Genomic DNA, 21,942 nt, shown 5'->3' on the forward strand with positions numbered 1-21,942 from the left:
ATAAAGCCACGTCACCATTAGTTGAGTTCGAGGTAGAGGCTTAAGAGCATCTCCAGTAAGACTGGACGTCAAATAGCCCTCACATAGCCTTCACACTGCCACATCATCAGCACTACAATTCTCCTGCCACATCAGCTTGCCACATCAACTGGACATCAAATAGCCCTCACAGAGCCTTCACACTACCTATCCACATCACTAATAACAATTATATAATTTAATTTACAATCGTATCAACATACGGAATTTAATTTACGAGACAAATACGAGAAATTCGAATAATACTATTAAAATTTAGAAAGTACATTAATTTTAAAAAAAATTACAATAATTTAAAAAAAGTACAAAAATTAAAAAGTACAATTAAAAAAGTACAATATTTCTATATGGAAACATAAAACATTCAAGGATGTCTCTATAAAAGAGAGACAACCTAGAATGATTTTTGTCCCACATCGAATGTGAAACATAAAACATTCAAGGATGTCTCTATAAAAGAGATACAACCTAGAATGATATTTGTCCCACATCGAATGTGGAACATAAAACATTCAAGGATATCTCTATAAAAGAGAGACAACCTAGAATGATTTTTGTCCCACATCGAATGTTGAACATAAAACATTCAAGGATGTCTCTATAAAAGAGAGGCAACCGAGAATGATTTTTGTCCCACATCGAATGTGCAACATAAAACATTCAAGGATATCTCTATAAAAGAGAGACAACCTAGAATGATTTTTTCCCTCATCGAATGTGGAACATAAAACATTCAAAGATGTCTCTATAAAAGAGAGACAACCTAGAATGATTTTTGTCCCACATCGAATGTGAAACATAAAACATTCAAGGATGTCTCTATAAAAGAGAGATAACCTAAAATGATTTTTGTCCCACATCGAATGTGCAACATAAAACATTCAAGGATATCTCTATAAAAGAGAGACAACCTAGAATGATTTTTGTCCCACATCGAATGTTGAACATAAAACATTCAAGGATGTCTCTATAAAAGAGAGGCAACCGAGAATGATTTTTGTCCCACATCGAATGTGCAACATAAAACATTCAAGGATATCTCTATAAAAGAGAGACAACCTAGAATGATTTTTTCCCTCATCGAATGTGGAACATAAAACATTCAAAGATGTCTCTATAAAAGAGAGACAACCTAGAATGATTTTTGTCCCACATCGAATGTGAAACATAAAACATTCAAGGATGTCTCTATAAAAGAGAGATAACCTAAAATGATTTTTGTCCCACATCGAATGTGCAACATAAAACATTCAAGGATATCTCTATAAAAGAGAGACAACCTAGAATGATTTTTGTCCCACATCGAATGTGGAACATAAAACATTCAAAGATGTCTCTATAAAAGAGAGACAACCGAGAATGATTTTTGTCCCACATCGAATGTGCAACATAAAACATTCAAGGATATCTCTATAAAAGAGAGACAACCTAGAATGATTTTTGTCTCACATCGAATGTGAAACATAAAACATTCAAGGATGTCTCTATAAAAGAGATACTACCTAGAGTGGTTTTTGTCCCACATCGAATGTGGAACATAAAACATTCAAGGATGTCTCTATAAAAGAGAGACAACCTAGAATGGTTTCATAATTCGCAAGCCCATTAAATATGTATGGGCTATTACGAATTTCTTGTATAAATTTATTTGTAAAATTTTTTTTTAAATATTAAAAACAATTTTCATAAATAAATAGTATTTTAAAAAAAAAATTTAAATTCGAATTTTTAAAATTCGAATTAAAAAAAAATTAAAAATTTTGACGCCGGTTTGACGCCGACCCGGGGCCTACAATGGCGCCGTGAGGATCGGCGTCAGAACCGGCGTCATCGCGCGAATCGGCATGGCCACGCTGATTTTGACGTCGATTTCGCCGACGCCGGTCACAATGGCTCAGAACCGGCGTCGGCGAAAAATCGGCGTCGTGGTTTTGACGCCGGCATTGGAGATGCTCAAAATGTGATAGTATTGATTTGTGTCTTGTGAGAATATAAGCATCTCCAATAAAGCGAAAATCCTTGGTTGAAGTCTCAATGAGAATAATTTTTTTATATGGATATTACATCTTATTTTCTACTTATCAAAATAAATCTTTACAATAATTTATAAGATCTATATTTTTACTACTTATTTACTTTTTCATCAAATCAATTTCTTTGTACGTAGTATAATTTATTTAGCTATCTTTTCTTTATTCTTATTTCATGCGTAATTCTTAAAATACTTTATGAGGTCTGTACTTTTACTAATATTAATTTTTTTATAGCTAAAAATAATTTTTTATATTTTATTTATTCTAAAAATATTTTTTTTATTATTCCGCATTATATCTTATTCAATACATATCAAAATAAACATTTAATATACTCTATGAGATCTTAATTTTTACTATTACTTTACTTATATTATTTGTATTTTATTTTTAAACTAAAACCAATTTTTCAAATATTTTCATTTATCCTAAATTAATTATTTGTATTAATGTATGTTTATGATATGAAATCTATATGGAGTGGTTCAACTGAGGATAGTGTCGTTTGGTGCACAATGCAACAACGGTAGCTCAAAACATACATCATTTTTAGATTTTTTAAAACTTGTTTAGTTAAGTACTACTCCCTTCGTCCCATATAATTTGACCCAGTTTTCCATTTTGGGTCGTCCCACATAATTTGACCAATTTCACTTTTACCATTTTTGGTAGTGGACTCCACATTCCACTAACTCATTCCTACGCACATTTAATTATAAAACTAATATATAAAAGTAGGACTAATATTCCACTAACTTTTTCAACTCATTTTTCATTACATTTCTTAAAACCCGTGCCCGGTCAAAGTGTCCCAAATTATGTGAGATGGAGGGAGTACTATATATATTTACCCGTGGTTAAAGGTACATGCTCGTTCACGTCTATTTATTGCACTTCCTACAAAATTATTTTTTGGATCTACGATTGATTATCACAGCGGACGATATATAGATCACACATGAATAATGTAAGTGGACCACGGACCCGAAGGTTTCAATTTTGTTCGTCATCCATTATCAACGATGACCGCTTTCGTCTCTACCCTTTAGCACGGTTGATGATTAAGTGAATCCAAAATTGGATGTAATTACTTTTCTAAATTGAAGAAACATTAAACAGAAATAAATGGAATTGTGATAAGTAGAGAGAGGGAGGGAAAGGGGCCCCGGTTCTTACGGTGTTCATGTGATTCTTTAAAGGTAGCTATGGAGATGGAGTGACGTTTGAGTTGACGTCCTGACATACACACACCACACACTTCTGTCAGCTCCAAGGAAACCACCATTGCAATTTCCTCCATCTCCCCTGCCTTCCAAAATTATTGGATTCTTTTCTTTTATTCCATGAAATGAATTCTTTTTAAAAGATATTATATGGAGTATGCATTATCATCAATAACAATGATGGATATTGTTGTTGAAAAAGATTTTTGAATTTTTGATTCAAGATAGGCCGACCAATGGTGATTTTCGTGAGATCGATCTTTTATGAGATAAACGTGCAAGGATTGTTTAACCAATTCGATACAGTGTGTATGTTTGAGGGCGATGTTAAACCAAGAATTCCACCATATAATTTTCGGATGATGACAAGAACAACTATGTTTATTGGCCCTAATCCGGGTAAGAATAGGAAACATACGAGGACCTTTTATCATCGCGATCATAGACTGATTTACTTCCTTTCAGGCTATATACTTCAACTATGTCAGGTGATTTTATGCTGGTTATTGGATTTTTCGGAAACTAGTTACAATTCCATTTATTTCAATGCGTGAGGTGTGATCAACCAAACCCTAACGAGATTTTATCGCGAATCGATTTGGTTGGTCAAGTTTTTTTCATGTTTAATTTCTCCATCTTTCTCTTATATTTATTTTATAGGAGTAGTACTTATGAAATAAAATATGAAAAGTTAATTTGTGGAAGTAGAATATATAGGTAGGTAAAGCATGCATGCATGATGAGTGAAAAATAGGGGTAGGGAAAGATAGCTCTAACTTTAAAAATGTATGATCAAACATAAGGTATAGTGTTTTTTGTGCGTGGTTTCATAAAGTGAGGGAATTGCGGGAAAAAGAAAAACTAGATAGCGACTACACACACCACACCTACCCCCACGGTTAACCTTTTGGGCTCCACTTAACCTATCTATTGGTTCGATCCGAGTGTCCAGGGGCGGAGCCAGGAATTAATACTAATGGGACGGGGCAAAATTATATGCGAAGAAATTATGAGAAGAGCCATATAATGAGAAATTTAGAAAAGATTTTCCTAATTAGAAAATAAAATAGCATTTATCCCCAATTATTTATCCCGCTTCTCCATTTTATAATGTCTCCACTTCATTTGTTATATGAGGCATCTTATACCAATTTTGTTATTTTATCTTCATCATCTTCACCGGTGGCGGACATACATGGTGTGATGGTGGCCACGGGAACCCCCGGCGATTTTAATGTTTATGTACATATATTATTCATAATATTGTGTAATCTAGTATCGGTGCAGGTGACCACTTATCTCCATTAACATTATTGAGTTGCTCTAAATATGCCTAAATCATTGATATTTGTATTTTGATTTAAAGAATTTGGTGGTTAATAATGAACTAGTTGGATGACAAATCTACTAGAACTTGCAATGTCCATAAATGAAGATAATTTCTTAAGATTTATGGCCTTGCATTATCTTCTTGAAGGTATATATTTTGCTAGCAAATGCAAACCATTTTGATTTGATGGCTGATATGATATGTTGAAAATAAAAACAATATATTTGGTCGACAATAAATGCAATTTATTCAATTGTTGAATGTTTATTGCAATTATTTACTACTTTATTGAAGCATTAATATCAACAACTACCCTAATAGAGAAAGTAGTTCAATTTCATATTAATGCGCAACTTAGGTTGTGACATTCTAAAAAGGAATACCCATCGTTTAGACGGCGAGGACAAGGACGAGAATTATGTGTTTTTTAAATTTCCCTCTTTATATACACTGTCTCCGATATTGCATCTGTATCTTTTAAGCCCTCAAACTTTCTCATTTCATTTTAGCTATATGCTTTGACAAGACATCAAGCAAATGGTGAATATGATTTTGCAAATCTTGCTCATCATCATAGGGTTTAGCCTTTTTCTTTGATGGCCTACTCTTTTATTTCAGTAGGAACATGCTTTAGCGATTTAAATAATTGAAAGGAAAAGGGGCTTAGATCGATCTATAGTTGAATGTTATAATGTGGTTATATATTTTGCACATAATGTTGGCTTACATATGACAAGCATAGTTGTAGCCTGTAGACTCTAGGACTATGCAATCTCATAATTTCAGTATGCATTTCAAATTCATATGTTGTGTTTTTTAATGATCATAATTTATTATTAATAATAATAATAGTACTATTTTTTTTCCAATTTGGCTCATTTCTTTTCACCAAAGTATTTAGAAAAGATGAGAAATTTGCAAAAGCTTGAATTTTGGTCAAATTCTAGCATGTGTTGTAACCTTAACAATTGATCATAAAATTTAAAATTTTTACATTTATTTCACAATATTCTCAAAGATCTAATTTGGATGAAACTATATCTAATGCGATATACAAAGAGTTCTATGTGGACGAGACCTGTCGATATTATTTTTCTCAACACACATAGCACATAACTCAGATACGTCATCAATTCATCGCCGGGTGTTGTCGATGTTAAATTTTTCGGATGTTACAATAGAGACAATTTCACCCAAATTTTATATCATAGTAAATTTGAGAAAAATATTAAAATTCATCTTTTTACTATAGATTCTGAAAATTGTAAACATGCCAAAATTTTACCCAGATTAGTGATAAGATTGAATAAAATGTGTTGCTCGTATATTAAATACTAGAGTGAACTACAAAAATGGTCCCAGGACTATGGGTTTATCTCTCTCATAGTCCCTGAACTTTAAAAATATCGTCAGACATCTCTGGACTAAGGGTTTATCTCAAATTTGGTCATTTTGTCATTTTTGATACGAAAATACCCTTTTGAGCATTTGAGCAATCTGATCTTTTTACACTTTTAGCATTTTAAATCTGATATTATTTCAGTGATGTACTAAATCTGATATATTTTTAAAATTATCATTCTTCTTCCCTTTTGTCATCCTTCACTTTGTTTCCTTATTTCAATATTAGATTTAATTTAATAAAATTAAATTTTAAATTTCAATTTTTACATATCAATAAAATTTTATTAATTATTAATATTATGAAATAACAAAAATTAATAGTTATAATCAATGTTTGATAGTGTCTAATATTTAATCAATAAGGTATGACGACGCCTTAGTTTTAATCAATATTTAATAGTTTTAATCATAAATAGATCATATAACACGATTTATTCTGAAATAAATATGCATCTAATGTAAAACTAATATAATTTTCATTTATTAATTTGAAAACAATAAAAATTAACTAGAAAATTTTAACAAAATACTCCTATATAAAAATTTTAGTAGTATCAAATTTTTAGTCAACTTCATAATATTTAATCACAAGCAATTATAACAACCGAACGAAGGCTAAACATCATGATTAATATTATTTTTCTTTACTTCTTCAATTCAGCGGAATATTATATTAAATAAGAAAAATTAATAGTTTTAATTAATATTTATAGTGTCCATGAATTAATAGTTTTAATTGAAAATTTTTATTGATATTTAAAAATCAAAATTTAAAATTTAATTTTATAAAATTAGATCAAATATTGAAATAAAGAAACAAAGTGAAGGATGGCAAAAGGGAAGAAGAATGATAATTTTGAAAAAATATCAGATTTAAAATGTTAAAAGTGTAAAAAGATCAAATTGCCCAAATGCTTAAAATGGTATTTTCATATAAAAAATAGAAAAATGACCAAATTTGAGATAAACCCTTAGTCCAGGGATGTCTGACGATATTTTTAAAGACCAGAGACTATGGACGAGATAAACCCATAGTCCATAAGCCATTATTGTAGTTCACTCTAAATACTAAATACGAAGTATAAAGTAAAGTGATTACATTAAAATTAATATACCAAGTCAAATATTACAATTAAAAAAGAAATATGTCAAATCAAATGGGACAGTGAGAGTAAATACTAGTCATAGATATATATTAAACCCAACATATTATTAAACTAGCAATATATCTAAGCTATTTTTGAAATCTATAGATATGCAACTATTCAATACCTAGACAATCTAAAGGATCTATCATCTATGGTATAATGGTGCAATAATATTATCAATATCAATAGTAACGTAATTGTATGTAACAGTGAAAGAGCTATATCTTGAAATATTTGGTCAAGAGCTACTAGCTATGTCAATGGTTTGATCGATTTAAAAATGTTAGTCAAAGAGATGACGTGAGACACAACATGCTATTATGTGTCTAGTTTCTACGTTGTAGCTATGTTGAAATATATGTAAAATAAGTAGTACAGTTGAGTACATTTTGTTAATAAATCATTACTAATGATATGTATATAGTTACCCCTACAATTGTATATACATAGAAATGTGAGTGAGATTATGTAATACTAGTATCTACTCCCTCTATTAATTGTCCACTTTAGTTTTAGCACTCATTTTAAAAAATGTAAAGAAAAGTGAGTTGAAAAATTTGTGGTATATGGGTCCTACTTTTGTATATTAGTTTTATAATAAAATGTGAGTAGAATGAGTTAATGAAATGTGAGACCTATTTACCATTTATGACATAAATTGATAATTAATAGGGGAAGGATGAAGTAAGTGTTAGCTAGATTATTACTGGCGGAAGGGTGGAAATGACCACTACGTAAGTTTTTTTTTTTTATAAATTAACTCCTATATAAGGGAGGAAATTACAAATAAACTCCTATACTATAAATAGGAGGAAATTACAACTGATGTCATTAATAGGGGAAGGAGGAAGTAAGTGTTAGCTAGATTATTAGAGCATCCACTACGCTGTCCCATCCACCGTCCCTTAAACTACTATTTGAGGGCCCCACTGTACTTTATTCCTCCATCCCTTAACTAAGGGACGGAACCTGCAACGCTCCGTCCCTTAAATTACTATTCATTAAATTTCATTTTTATTTTTTTTTCCAACCCAATTCAATTAAAACAAACACACTTTATTAAAATTAAAACAACATTAAAATTCAAAAAAATAGAAAATGGACATAATTAAAATCCTAAAAAAAATAAAAATGACATAATTTAATTTTCTCCGCCAAAGTTTTCCCAAATGTGCTCAATTAGATTCTCTTGGAGTTGGGCGTGGGCGCTAGAGTCACGTGTCCTTGCCCGAATAAACAACCGTTCTTGTATTGACGGATGCGCTCCACTTCGCGGCGGACTACTTGCGGTTGAGCTTCCGGGGGATTCGGGGTTGAACCAATTTTCCGCCTCGAGTCCTTCGTCTTGGACAATCATGTTGTGCAAGATTATGCACGTATACATGATGTCGACCATGCTCTCCATGAACCACGAACGAGCCGGGGCTTTGATGATGTTGAAGCGCGCTTGGAGAACCCCGAACGCCCTCTCCACATCCTTGCGAGCAGCCTCCTGCTTCTGCGCAAAAAGAGCCTGCTTTGGGTTCGCAGGCCTGTTGCACGTCTTCACGAAGGTCGGCCACTTCGGGTAGATGCCGTCGGCGAGATAGTACCCAATTTTATACAGCCGGTTGTTGGCGACGAAGTTGATGGCCGACGCTTTACCATCCAAAACTTCGGTAAAGAGGTCGGACTGGTGGAGCACGTTTATGTCGTTGTTCGAGCCAGGGACCCCGAAGTACGCGTGCCAGATCCAAAGTCGGTAGTCGGCAACGGCCTCGAGTACAACGGTTGGGTGGGTGCCTTTGTGGCCGCTCGTGTAGGACCCCCTCCAAGCCACCGGGCAATTATTCCATTGCCAGTGCATGCAATCGACACTGCCAAGCATCCCGGGGAATTCGTGCACTTGTTCGTGCAGATCGAGGAGGAACTGACAATCGGTCGTGCTTGCCCTCCGGAGAAATTCGTCGGTAAAGGCTGCCCGGACGCCTTTGCAGAATTTGAGCAAGCACATTCCCAGTGGTGTCTCCGATGTGGAGGTATTCGTAGAACATGTCGGCCGTTTGTCCAGTCGCAAGCTGACGGATTGCTGCAGTACATTTCTGCAGCGTCGTGTGGCTGGGACGCCCGACCGCGCGAACCCTTCTCGGAAGAACTCTTCCCGGGCCCCCAAAGTATTCACTACGTGGAGAAATAGCGGTTTACTCATGCGGAAACGGCGACGGAAGTAGTTTTCTCCCAAAATCGGGTTATCGCAGAAGTAGTCGCGTACTAACCTTGCGGCGGCTTCCTCCCGGTTGAGATGGATGTATGTCCGGGAGCGTCGTGGAGGCGGCGCGGCTTCCTCCGCCTCTCGACGTCGATCTTCTTCAAGTGATTGTTCCATTAGTTGACGCATTTGTTCAAAAGGATCCATTTGTTTGAGTTGATTTAAGATGAAATTGGAGTGGTTATAGAGAGGATTTGAGAGGAATAGATGTGTGTTTGTGTGAAATGAGTATGAAATAGGATTATTTATAGAGTAAATAAATAAAAATAAATAAAATAAAAGAAAATAAAAAATTAACTGTAACATTACCGTTTGAAAAATAATTTTTTTTTATTAAAATTCGAATTTTTAAAAAAAATGAATTACTGCGTCTCCGTGACGACACCCACTCGCGGGCCAGCGAGTGGGCGTCACGCATGCATCGGGGGCGCGTGACGGGACGGCGCGTCCTTTGTCTCGCGGATACGGGCTACAGGACGGGCTGGGGACGGGCTACGGGGGACGGGACGAACGTTGCAACGCGTCCCGCGGCGGAACCGTCCCTCCGGGACGGAACGCGGGACGCGTAGTGGATGCTCTGGGACGGAACGCGAGCCGCGCGCGGGACGCGTAGTGGATGCTCTTAGTGGCGGAAGGGTGGAAATGACCACTACGTAAGTTTTTAAAAAAAAAAAAATTAACTCCTATATAAGGGAGGAAATTACAAATAAACTCCTATACTATAAATATGAGGAAATTACAACTGATGTCAAGAAGGCTCGAACTTGGCACCTCATGCAATAATGTCTAAGCTCCTTGCCACTAGGACAAAGGCTCTAGACATGACCACTACGTAAGTTAATTGGGCTAATTGTGCGGGTTGTTGGGCTATTTGATTACTGATCATTCGGAATACTTACAATTTTTTTCGGATCATAAACTGCCAACAATAACTCTAAATCTTTGGATTTCGGGATAACCCGTGGATCAATTGGCCTCAAAAGTTATTATAATTTCTTTTAACATATGTATGAAATTGGGTTTAAGTTAAGTTACTAAGTATTTAAGTCACAATTGAATTGGACGTAAATCTTTAAACTATCAGCGAATTATGATTTTCCTCATAATTTTATAAAAATGGTGCGTAAATGCATGCATGCATTCAAACTTCGATAAAATCGATCATCTTTTTTGATTGACTATTGATACTTTTAACAATTTTATTTTCCACGTCACTATTACTTATCCCCTTCTATATATGTCATCATTCTCTTCTTCCACTATTTTGATTTGGTGGGAAATATCGAAATATGCCAAAATTGATGTTTACAAACTAATTCAATTGATTATGTAAAGAACATAGTTTGTGAATTTACAATCAATTTACCCCTTCATTCATGTATTAATAAAATGCTAGGCTAATTAGCTCAATAGCCAATTACTAGAATATACATTATCAATTGTGGATATTGACTTAATAAATTATACTCCTACAACGGATAATTTTCAATGACGTAGTGATTGTTTAACTCACAAATATATTCTCTATTTTAATTTTGGATTCGTTTTTTCTCCCTCTTTTCCATTTTCCTAAATCCAAACAAACCAAAAATGATGATGCCTATGTCAAATAATTATACCACCAATTTCAGCATTGCAATTCCATGACACAGTTGGAGCATGTGACTGTTGCAGAGAAACAGATTGAGTACTTCATTAGATTCTTGGATGCTTGTCTCTCTGATCATTAAGTGCTACCAGTCAAAATAAAACTGATTTACATGTCCCATTTATTTAGTTTTAATTACCATACAAATGATACAATACAAGTCACTCCTGATCTTCATCTAGACATGAGTGATGAGTCTTAACCAACAGTTACAATAGACAAAATATAAAAACACATTCCAAATGACTAATCTATCATGAGAGCAAGCTCGTTTAATTCAGTATTCTTAATAAATCGATATACAATAGTGGAGTTCATAATAATTGGCTCCCTTTAAAGGCTAACGACCTTGTTGGTCACAACTGGCTCATATCTTAGGCCATCACTTTGGGTTGCTTCCAAACTTCCTCGTCTGGTTTGTAAACCACCATATGTTGCCTCAAACAATGGATGCACAACATTCGAGTACATAACAATCGCCCCACTACAAGTGACAATGTGCTGGTCACATGGCTCTTTTCTCAAGCCACCACTTCGAGTTGGTTTCCAAACGCCCTTGTTAGTATACCAAAAGACTAGCCTATCGGGTGTGAGGGAGAACTCATTTATGTGAGAGTGTCCATTACAATCGCCCCCAACTCCCTCTTTAAGGGCCTACGTTCCCGTTGGTCACGATTAGCTCGTTTCTTACACCATCACTCTGAATTGGCTCCCAATCATCATCGTCAATAACAACCATGCTAGTCACAATTAACTCATTTCGTAGACTGCCAATTAGTGGGCCATCATGACAACTTGTTGGACTTTTCAACAAAAGCATCAATATTGCATACCAATATAAAACTCATTCCTAAAACTAGTTTATTGGGATAGGGAGTTCATTTGGTTTACAAATTTCATGTCTATTGACATAAAAAGTCGATTTGGGACAACACTAGATCACAACTTAGCATTTATATTGTCAAAAACGATAATTACTTGCTTTAAAAATATACCAAACATTAAGTTTGGGAAACCATCATTAAATTTCCTGATCTATAACTTAGAGCATCCGCAATGGGGCGGACGATAGGCCGCCCGATGCCTCGGGCGCGCCATCGTCCGCCCACTGTGGGTGCGCGGGCGATGCCCGATGCCACGCCCGCGCCCTATAGATCGTCCGCGGACGATACGCGGACGATGCAACGCGATTTTTTTTTAATTTCAAAAAATTTATTTATATAAATACCCCTACCCCACCTTCATTTGTAGCCTTTCCATTCACTTTTCCACGCTCAAATTACACTATAAAATGGATTCCGGTGAATACCCAAGTCCGAATAGTCCGACGTTTGGGGGTGGTGCACGTTGGCCGGGTACAGACCTTGACGAATATCGGTTGTTGGACTCCAACATGCAGTATGATCCCGAATTCAGTACGGATTCGTACGGTCTGTCTGACATGGAGCCGTCTCCAACTCGCCGCCGCCCCCCTTCCCGCCTCGCCGCCGCCGCCAGAAAGAAGCCGAACCGACACCGGGCGTACAAGGTGCCACCTCCAGAAACGAATGAAGAGTACGCCCCCGAGAGGACGAAGTACCAACCGGATGAAACCATAGTCTTGGCGAGGTGTTGGGTGGATATTTCGGAGGACCCGGTATTCAGGAACAACCAAAACAGGTTGCGTACTGGGAGCGCACCGCCGAGCGCTACAATGAGGCGAAGCCGCCGAGCGTGTACAAGCGCCATAGGGAGCAGTTCCCCAAGCACTGGGATCATGTGAAGGAGCAAGTCAACTTATTCTCGGCGGAGTACGAGAAGCGCTCGAGGGAGCAGGGAAGCGGCGAGAGCTTGAGCGATGTGCGCGATAGAGCGTTGTTGTCGTACCAGTCAATGTACGACGACTTCAAGCATTCCAACATCTGGGCGCTCTTGAAGGACAAGCAGAAGTTCCAGGGCAGGATTATGCCATCGGCTGCGCCAAAGAGGACGATGACCACCGAAGCCGGTGATTACACAAGCAGCGAAAGCAGCGCATATCCAGGAGGAGAGTTCCGGCACACCGGTGTCTTCCCGACGTCCCATTGGTGTCAAGGCTGCGAAGAACAAGGGGAAGGCGAAGGAGACATCCTCCTCGCAAGCCGCGGTCGCCCCCCCCATCGCTGATCCCTACCCCGACCCCGTGGCACTTGCCTACGCGGAGTTGGCAGCGACCGCCAACCGGAGGACGTTGTTGGACACGCACAACGCCCTCATGCAATGTCCGGACCCGGCCAAAGCCGAATACCTCAAGGGGATGATCAATGAGTTGCGACGCAAGTTGGGACTTTTGTAGATTAGTCAATTTTTTTTCATTTCTAACACATGTAAAACTTTTTTTTAATCAATGTAGGATTTTTCGTTTTTAATTAATCGTGATATTTTTTAATTATTTTGCATTGACAGATTTGAAAATATTTAAATTAATTAACAAAACAATAGTGAAACCTATAGGGCGGCTTATAGGGCGCTCCATTGCAGGTGGAAGGGTAGGAGAATAAAATGCTGACGTGACGGTGCATAGGGCGAGCTTTAGGGCGTCCCTTAGGGCGCACCATTGCTAATGCTCTTATGGCATGAGCCTTTGCTCATATTTAATCAATCATTGATACACATTTTTAAACATAGCTTTTTCAAAAAATAGGACATAAAATAGAAACCCCCTAACAAAAGAAGGGTCCCCTCTATGACAACATTTACTACAAAGCTAAAATCTTGCAAAGGCTGCCATGTTTGTGCTGACAGCCTCTAGTGTTTCCCTCATCAGCATCAAGATTGCACTCAAAAGGAAAATTTTCCATTACCATTCTAATTCATTGTTGTCAGATTAAATAAAGAAGAACACACTTTCCCTAATTCTTCATCCATTTCTCATCAACCAATTAAAATATCTGCTTTTCTTCATGCCAAATCATTTGAAGAGAAATGATACTGTCCTTTCTTACACTTGCTTTTTTTGAAATAAAGAAAATGTATATGTATGTTTGATTTTTAAGATTTAAATTTCTGTAAGACCATAATCAAAAACCAATACGAGGTGTAGGGTGGTGTACAATCTCTGCATATATAGTCCATTTCTATCAAATCCAAGAACAACTTGGGCCAATACATTGAAGTAAGAAAGAATCAAATTTGCAGAAAATGTCATTTCATATTTCAATGTGATGTTTGGCTCTGTAATAATATGACAGGACGTTACCAATGTCGTGCACATTCAGACCAATAAAAAATAAAGTGTGTGAAATTAATTTGGATGTACAAACAAGAGCCCAATAATTGAAGACAAACATCAGACATTTCATCAAGTTTTCAGCAAAAACACTAAATCGTAGTAGAATCCAGCAAAAGAGTGAAGCCCTTCGAAATATGTAAATGCATCACTGGAGAGTAGCACGGAGTATTGATCATAACGATGTGATAGAAAAAGCATTTCAGGAGTTAGATAGTATCTGTAATGTGCAACTTGAGAAGACATGTTTAACTATGGTAAAGCACGATTCCCGGGACCTCGTCTCAGTTTTCATAGTGTGCAATCAATGTTGACCATTTCTCGTATGAGAGAGAGCCATTTCGTTGCGATGAGAAGAGGGTGATGGTATTTTACACTGATTGAGCGTCGCGGCTGATAAAGGCCTGCTCGAGGCATTCCACTGCGCTGTTGTAGTTTAAAAAACCCATGTACCAGAATTCATGGTCGTCGATGGATATCACCTGCATATACTTTTCGGCTGGATTTGTTCTGCTTGTTGAAGGGTTGATGGCTTTGAGTTGATGCAACGGGATAACAACCTGCCAAAGATTATGACGAAGAAAGGTGCCATTATGATTCATATGGTTTATAAATTATCTAAATACATGTGACAAACTGGTACTTTGCTTAGCAATGACAAGGCAGATGAGATGAATACAAACAACATTTTTTGTTTAGTTTTATCATCACTGTAAAGGCACAAAGTAAATTATCGGGATGATTGGCAACCCAACCAATACAGAATGACGCGTAGTTATATCTAACATGTCACTACATGCTTCATAAAACAACCACAAATTTGAAATACCTTCTTGTCATCCAGAGGCTACAATAAATAGTGCAAGTAAAAATAGTCCGGATTGAATCTATGTGATTGTTAGCTTCAAAGAGTTAACGAAATATCCCACCACATAGGATAATGAATGAACACAATCAAGCAACTAGTTATTGCATAGTCTGATATATAAACTACAACTAGTCACCCATTACACTTTGTTTCCAATATTTTCTAGAGAGATGTTGTTTCTCCAGCCTGATAATTTTATATGAACTTGAAGATGATGCATGTACTCACAAAAAGTAAGGATTTAGACAATATCAGAATTCAATCAAGATAACATAAACTGTTTAACTCTAAGATTTGGTAAAACGATTAGGTCAGTGAAGCAGCCTAATACCAGACACATGGGAATGAAACAAATGACTGATGAACTTTGAGGCCAGAAAAATATCTTCAAAACTCGGTTAGGAGAGTTATTTATTAGCTCGAGCTCTAGGGAGTTTATAATCTGTCACTGCCATTACTTCTGTTTCCAATGTATGATGTAACCAATATATATCCATCATTATCTCTTTCAAAAGTTACAGAATCTGGACACTGAATTGTTATCATATATATTTGCATTAACAGGATATGCAGGAAGGAATTAAGAGGTGAAGAGAAGGATCAAGAATGACAGAAAGTTGAAGGTCAAAGCAGCAACTAGTCTAATACAGTATGTGACTCACTTGTACAGACTAGTTTTATAGGATGAGAGTCTTTTAGCGAGTCTTCATTAGTTCAATATCAGTTAGAGAGAGTGAATAGTACGGGGAAAACAAACATCACACCAGAAGGGCATTCAGACATACCTTATAATAGCTCCATTCAGTCTTATCAGAACCTTGATAGGAAAGTGGAGTGTCACTACAGAATGCAAGCTTTGCAGTTGAGACATACAAAACACCCATGACAGGACCAGCTGAAGTGGATAAGTAACATGCAAATGAATTTTTTAGTTGCTCCTCTGGAACAGTCTCAAATGTTTGACGAAATATTTTTTCATAACCGCCTTCAGCTAGAACCTTTGTTCCTTGCGCAATTCGTCCTAAGGCAGCATCCGCCATGCTTGGGCTTGTTTTCACTATATCAACAAAAGTAAAATTTGCATAAATGCATACCTTATGCAAAAGGAAAACAATTCCAAGTATACATGGATCTCATGCAACGACCTGTTTAGTGGATATGCAAAGAGCTGTTATTCTCTAGTAAGAGATGCTCTAGGCTTTGTGGTTTGCTTAATTCTTACTTAATAATTATCAATGTCTTTCAGAATTTCGAAGTGTCTTCAAGTCACCACTGTCAAGCATGGTAAACGGTTGTAAATATTTCCACAAAAATTTTATCACGTAAATCCACGGATTCAGAAACCTATATACGAATCAACAGCCACTAGTCACTTCAAACAATGCCAATCCAACATTTTATAGTTAATACCCTGCATCAAGACCTCAATTTCAGCTAGTATTGCAACTTAAATTGGCATTGTATTCATTTCTCCCTAACGCATGTTTTAATTTAGGGGGCGTTTACTTTGAGGATAGGATCCATAGATTAAAAAATCCAAGCTAAATACCTGTTCACTTTGATGGATTGATTATTTCTTAGCTCGTTTCACCATCTTATCCTACAAATAGTCAACCTTATATTATCAATCTATCCTATCACTCTAAGTAAACGCCCTCCAAGCTAGATTACTTTGATTGGTTGATTATTCCTGATCTTGTTTTACCATCTCATCCTTCATATAGTCAATCAATCTGTCCTATCACTCAAAGTAAACGCCCCTCTTAGTGTGTGTTTGCTATGTCTACAAGTCCAAAGTGCCATCGATCAAGAACCAAGTTCTTTTGACAAGCGTCTATAATCAAAAGAAAAATAAACATTCAACAACACATGCTTAGCATTTATTAGTCCTTATATTTATTAACGGTGAAGGAAGTTTGTAATGTTTCCAGCAAAGGAAATGCTTACGGTGTTGCCAAGTGTTCCCAGCAAATTCCTCAGCCTTTTGGGATGCTTCTCCGACTTTCTTCCTCCATCTCCCCAGCACATCTTTCACGCTACCCATAGTTTCTGAAAACCAAAAAATTCCTCATTCGATCTGCTCTCACAATCATAAATTTAGCTATCCACAACCACTCAAACAATTTATAACACTTAATCCAGCAGAAAATAAAACGAGTGTACATGAAATTATAAGCCATTGAGACTTACTACTTCAGAATAAATCGAGATATATCAATACAATTATACATAACCCACCTTACTGCTGCTATATCTAGGGTTTTAGTTCTGTATATGGAAATAACTGAAAAACTCAATACATAAAAACGTGTGCGTGCGTGCCAGTGTGTAGTGCGGATTCAACCTCGATTTCATCGAAAACTAATGCGCAATATCCAATTAAAAAAATCCAATCACAAAAATCCAACATATGTGCAAATCAGCTCCGATTCCAAACCTTTGAAATTGAATGACGAGGAATCATGCGCCGGCGACGGCGAGTAACTCTCGTAGGGATTGGCGGATCCGCGATCGGAATCCCTAGGCACCGGCGTCTCGGTCACCAGTTCCTGGCTCCACCGCACCGATTTCTTCGCCCTCACACCCTCCGCGCTGCTCTCCTCTGCTCCACCAGTACTCGATTCCTTCAAATCTGAATCACCGACACTAGCTAGGCCTCGGGCATCAGTATCTCCATTCCCCGCTGGCTTCGGGGCGGCGACATCTGGAATCGGGTGGGGGCCGGGGGGCGGATCCTTCGGATCCGGATCTAATGGTACCGATTTCATTTCGTCGCCGATTTCTTCGACAGCGTTTACATTGATCTTTGGCAGCTCCATTTTTCCGGAAATGGAAAAAAAATCCGGAAAAGTTCAAATAAGGTGCGAGAAATTAATTACGAAAACTATAAATTGCGGCAGCGCGTGGGATGGCGCGTGCGGCGAGGTACGGATGAATGACTCGGGTTACCGGTTATACCGGTAGCGGTGGGGTGTGAATGAGAGAGGGGTAACCGGTGAATTTAACGCGGGAAGGAATTAATGAATGCGGCGATATATAATCTCAAATTTCTTTTTCTTTTCTTGACTAAAGCGATAAAGTGAAAAAAAAGTAAAAGTAGGCTTCCTTGTGTGAAAAATTGTATATATTCATTTACTTTATATTTCTATTATTTATTTATCAACTCGTACGAGCCAAATATATTAAAATCAAATCCAATTGAAATTTTAAGAGTTTGATATTTTAAAATTTAAATCGGTGGCTCTAAATTGTAGTAGTAGTATAAAAGAGGATTAGTTATTTCCTTTACCTTTCGAAATGAAACTAGCTATATAATTTTATGAGGTTGTGTGTTTATGTTACATAATTATGAAATTGATATAATATTTATGTAATTGGTCAAAATAGTTGTGATATTTTAAAAGCTGGAGATGCAGTTAGATAAAGAATGAAAGAGAAAATTGAATTTGCATTGAAACTTCGGATAAAGTCCAACTTTGTTTAGTGACATCAAACCTATGGATTAATATTAGTGGAGTACTACTTTATATCTCCTATTTTTCTCCAAAATGAAGATTAATAAAATTAGTATTTCCTGCTACAAGGAATAAAACTAAAGCCTCCAAATACTTTACGTGTATTTCTTTAATAAATCGATGGTAACTATTTTTTTGTAGATATAATATTCTAGGTCCGACTGTCCAATGATATTTTAGAAAATAAACTTCCCTAGACTATGTGTGTATTGACAATTTGTAGTCACCACAAATATATTTTATTTAAATTTATTATGATATAGGATTAGTTTTATCTCCAAAATATAGTTCTAATGGTAATCAATTTGTAAGGCCTAATGTGTGGGTTTTGAACCAAGTCCAATACATATAACTACAAGCTATTTTTTAGCCCATTAGTTTATTTTCCACATGAGGATTCGCAACAATAATTACAAATAAGGAATGCATAATTCCAGTTTAGGCCTTTTAAAAGAAAAATTATAAATTGGGAAATTCAGGTATATCCGATCGGGTACCAAAATCCCACTATCCGAATCCAATCCCAAAATTCAAAAAAACAAGTATTGGGTATCCAATTACCCGATTTTTCTGGTTCGGATATTGGGTATTGGATACCCGATTTTTCGAGTTTGGATATCGGGTATCCAATATCTAATATCCATTTTGACGACCCTAATTTCAGTAATAACATTCAATTTTGCTCAGTTTGAATTTTAAAATTTTCGGGTTGTGATATTTGTCAACGGCAAATTTTAGAATTGGCATAAATCCAAATTTCGTTACCTCTCGATTTTCTAGAGTCCAATGTATAATCTAAGACTAATTGTATCATTTCAAAATTCTTTATGACAACTTTCTAATAGTATTACTCATAATATTGAGTTGTATTAACCGAAAATAGTCAAAGATGGCTTTAAAATTGTTTCCAAGGAACCCCAATACTTTTTTTCTTTTTCACCTGAAATTTATATAACAATGATTAACGATGTACTATCAATTTGAATTTATTGACCGATGAAACTTGAAGTAATGTCAAAAGTAAAAATTTTATGTTTGGCTAAAATTAAACCAAAAATTTGGTATACTTCGTAAAAAAAAATTGGAACTGTAATCTAATTTATGATTTGATTCTAATAAAATTTTTATCAAAGAAGCTATGAAATATCTTATTAGACTTTCAACGTTGAATATTTGGCTTCGTCTCTGCATAGATTTATCCATAAATTAGTCGGCGCAGTTTTTATTTCAACCAATAAGTAGTAAACTACTAATAAAAAAATATAGTTATAAAAGCATAGGTTAAGATAATGAGGTAATCATATGTGTGAGTTGTGACAGCTCACCAATATAAAATCCAAAATAACATTTCCATAGTAGTTTGTTGAAACCACGAAGATGCTGAGTAGGTTTTCCACACATACATAAATTGGCAAGATTATGTACATTAATTATATCACGACCGATTCAGAAAATGGAACTTATAGTATTGAAATCGACAAAGAAGATTGTCGAAGATGTCGACAGTATTGCAATCATTGTTAACAATAAATGAGAAATAAGAAACTGAAATTTCTCAATTTTCATGAGCTGACGGTGAGATCGATCAATTCCGATCCCATCTGAATCTACTTTTACTCAAAAAATGTATATCTAATAAATTTGGTAATATACATTTAATTGAACCCCATTTTATGTAGTTTCTAATTCTCCCTCACAACACCCTGTCCCTATCATTCTTTTATTTTAAGATCATAATATTGTCAATTTAGTAAGTAATAATCACATTAAATGATACTCCATGTACTAGCAAGTGACACTCATTTAGCTGAGTAGTACTATGCTTGTGCTTGCCACAATTTTAGTTTAGCTAGATTATCTAGCAAGCTCGAGTTTGCCTTAGTTAAATTATTTTTTAATATTTTATAAATTGAAATTTTATTATCATTTTTTAATCATAAACCTTTTTTCTTGATCGATTCAATGGATAAAAAATGTAATGATTTTGGAGATTTCAAATCAACCAAATAGTAGAAAATACCAAACGAATGTCCAAAAAGTTAAAAAAAATCCTTCAAATATAATATACTACTCCATTGTATATATACGTCTGTCTATGTCTATGAACATAAATATAAAATGTATATATTGAGGTGTAATCATTTAGACAAAAGTAGAAGGCTACATTTATTTGCTGATTTGCATATGTTTTTTTCAAGTGTAGCAAGAAAGTATTGCAGTAAAAGCAAAGCTACAAAATGATGATGAGTAGTATAGTTTAATTTCTATTGATATCATCAAACAATGAGATAGTAAATGATTTTATAAATTTTCCATTTAAATTTAATTATCAATCAATGAAATTTTAAACTTTGCATATGACCTGATAAAGAATAAATTTTGAATAAAATAATAAGTCCATAATAAAAATGCCAAATTTTGGCTAAATTAATTTATGAAAGGGAAAAATGAATGTATGAACAAAAATGACACCTCATTCTGTTTCAATCAAATTCTAATTTTTTTGTTTAATTGATTCCTCCCTCTCTTTATATATCTTCACATCCCAAACCACTCAGCCACATCTCTCTCTAACGCATAAACACAAACACCATGGCTGCATCTTCATCACTCTGAAGCTTTTCCTCCTCTTAGCGCTGATCGCCACTTCCTGCATGGCCCAAGCGCCCTCCGCCCACTGCCACTCCATCTCCGTCGCCGGCTTCTCCGGCACCAACTCCGGAATCTGCCGATTCCCCCACACCTTCCCCTGCTCTTGCACCGGGCGCCGCTTCCCCAACCGCCCCTGTCCCCACCGCTGATCAAATTAGCACCGTATTAAAAGATTGTGAAATTTAAGATCAATTTTAAAGAAAATGAGAAATATCAGAATCCACCCACATCCAAAAGTTAATAATTATAGAGACCAAAATATTCCTAATCTTCATGTATACAATAATTATCGAAAAGAAATCCACCTCAAGTCCCATTTTAAGGTGTACATTTTAAAAAATTGCAGGCCCAGTTAAATTGGGCTGCTGGGCCTTCCACTAATGGGCCTTAGTTGGACTCAATATTCAGTTATTAGATATCAATATTAAATGTTTGCTTGAACACAAACAATTTAGTTCAAGTAGAAAGAAGCACACATAGTACTCGGGGCAAATTATCACATAATCAAATAAAAATCTCTCTTAATGTAAAAATTACAAAAGCCACGCCCAATTAATGTATTTGGCTGGAAACACATCTGTATGTTT

General features: G+C 35.8%; 1 protein-coding gene across 1 annotated transcript; it reads right to left on the reverse strand.

The window, feature by feature from the left end:
* Positions 1-14,222: 14,222 nt before the first annotated feature.
* LOC121783497 (putative GEM-like protein 3) lies at positions 14,223-18,181 on the reverse strand. Its single transcript, XM_042181587.1, has 4 exons — positions 17,626-18,181; positions 17,136-17,237; positions 15,974-16,245; positions 14,223-14,880 (listed from the first exon to the last, which is right to left on the reverse strand). Exons 1-4 carry the CDS (start codon positions 18,005-18,007, stop codon positions 14,692-14,694), a joined length of 945 nt encoding a protein of 314 aa, XP_042037521.1. The 5' UTR covers positions 18,008-18,181; the 3' UTR covers positions 14,223-14,691.
* Positions 18,182-21,942: the final 3,761 nt, after the last annotated feature.

Source organism: Salvia splendens, chromosome 21 (genome assembly GCF_004379255.2).
Source record: "Salvia splendens isolate huo1 chromosome 21, SspV2, whole genome shotgun sequence".
NCBI lineage: Eukaryota > Viridiplantae > Streptophyta > Magnoliopsida > Lamiales > Lamiaceae > Salvia > Salvia splendens.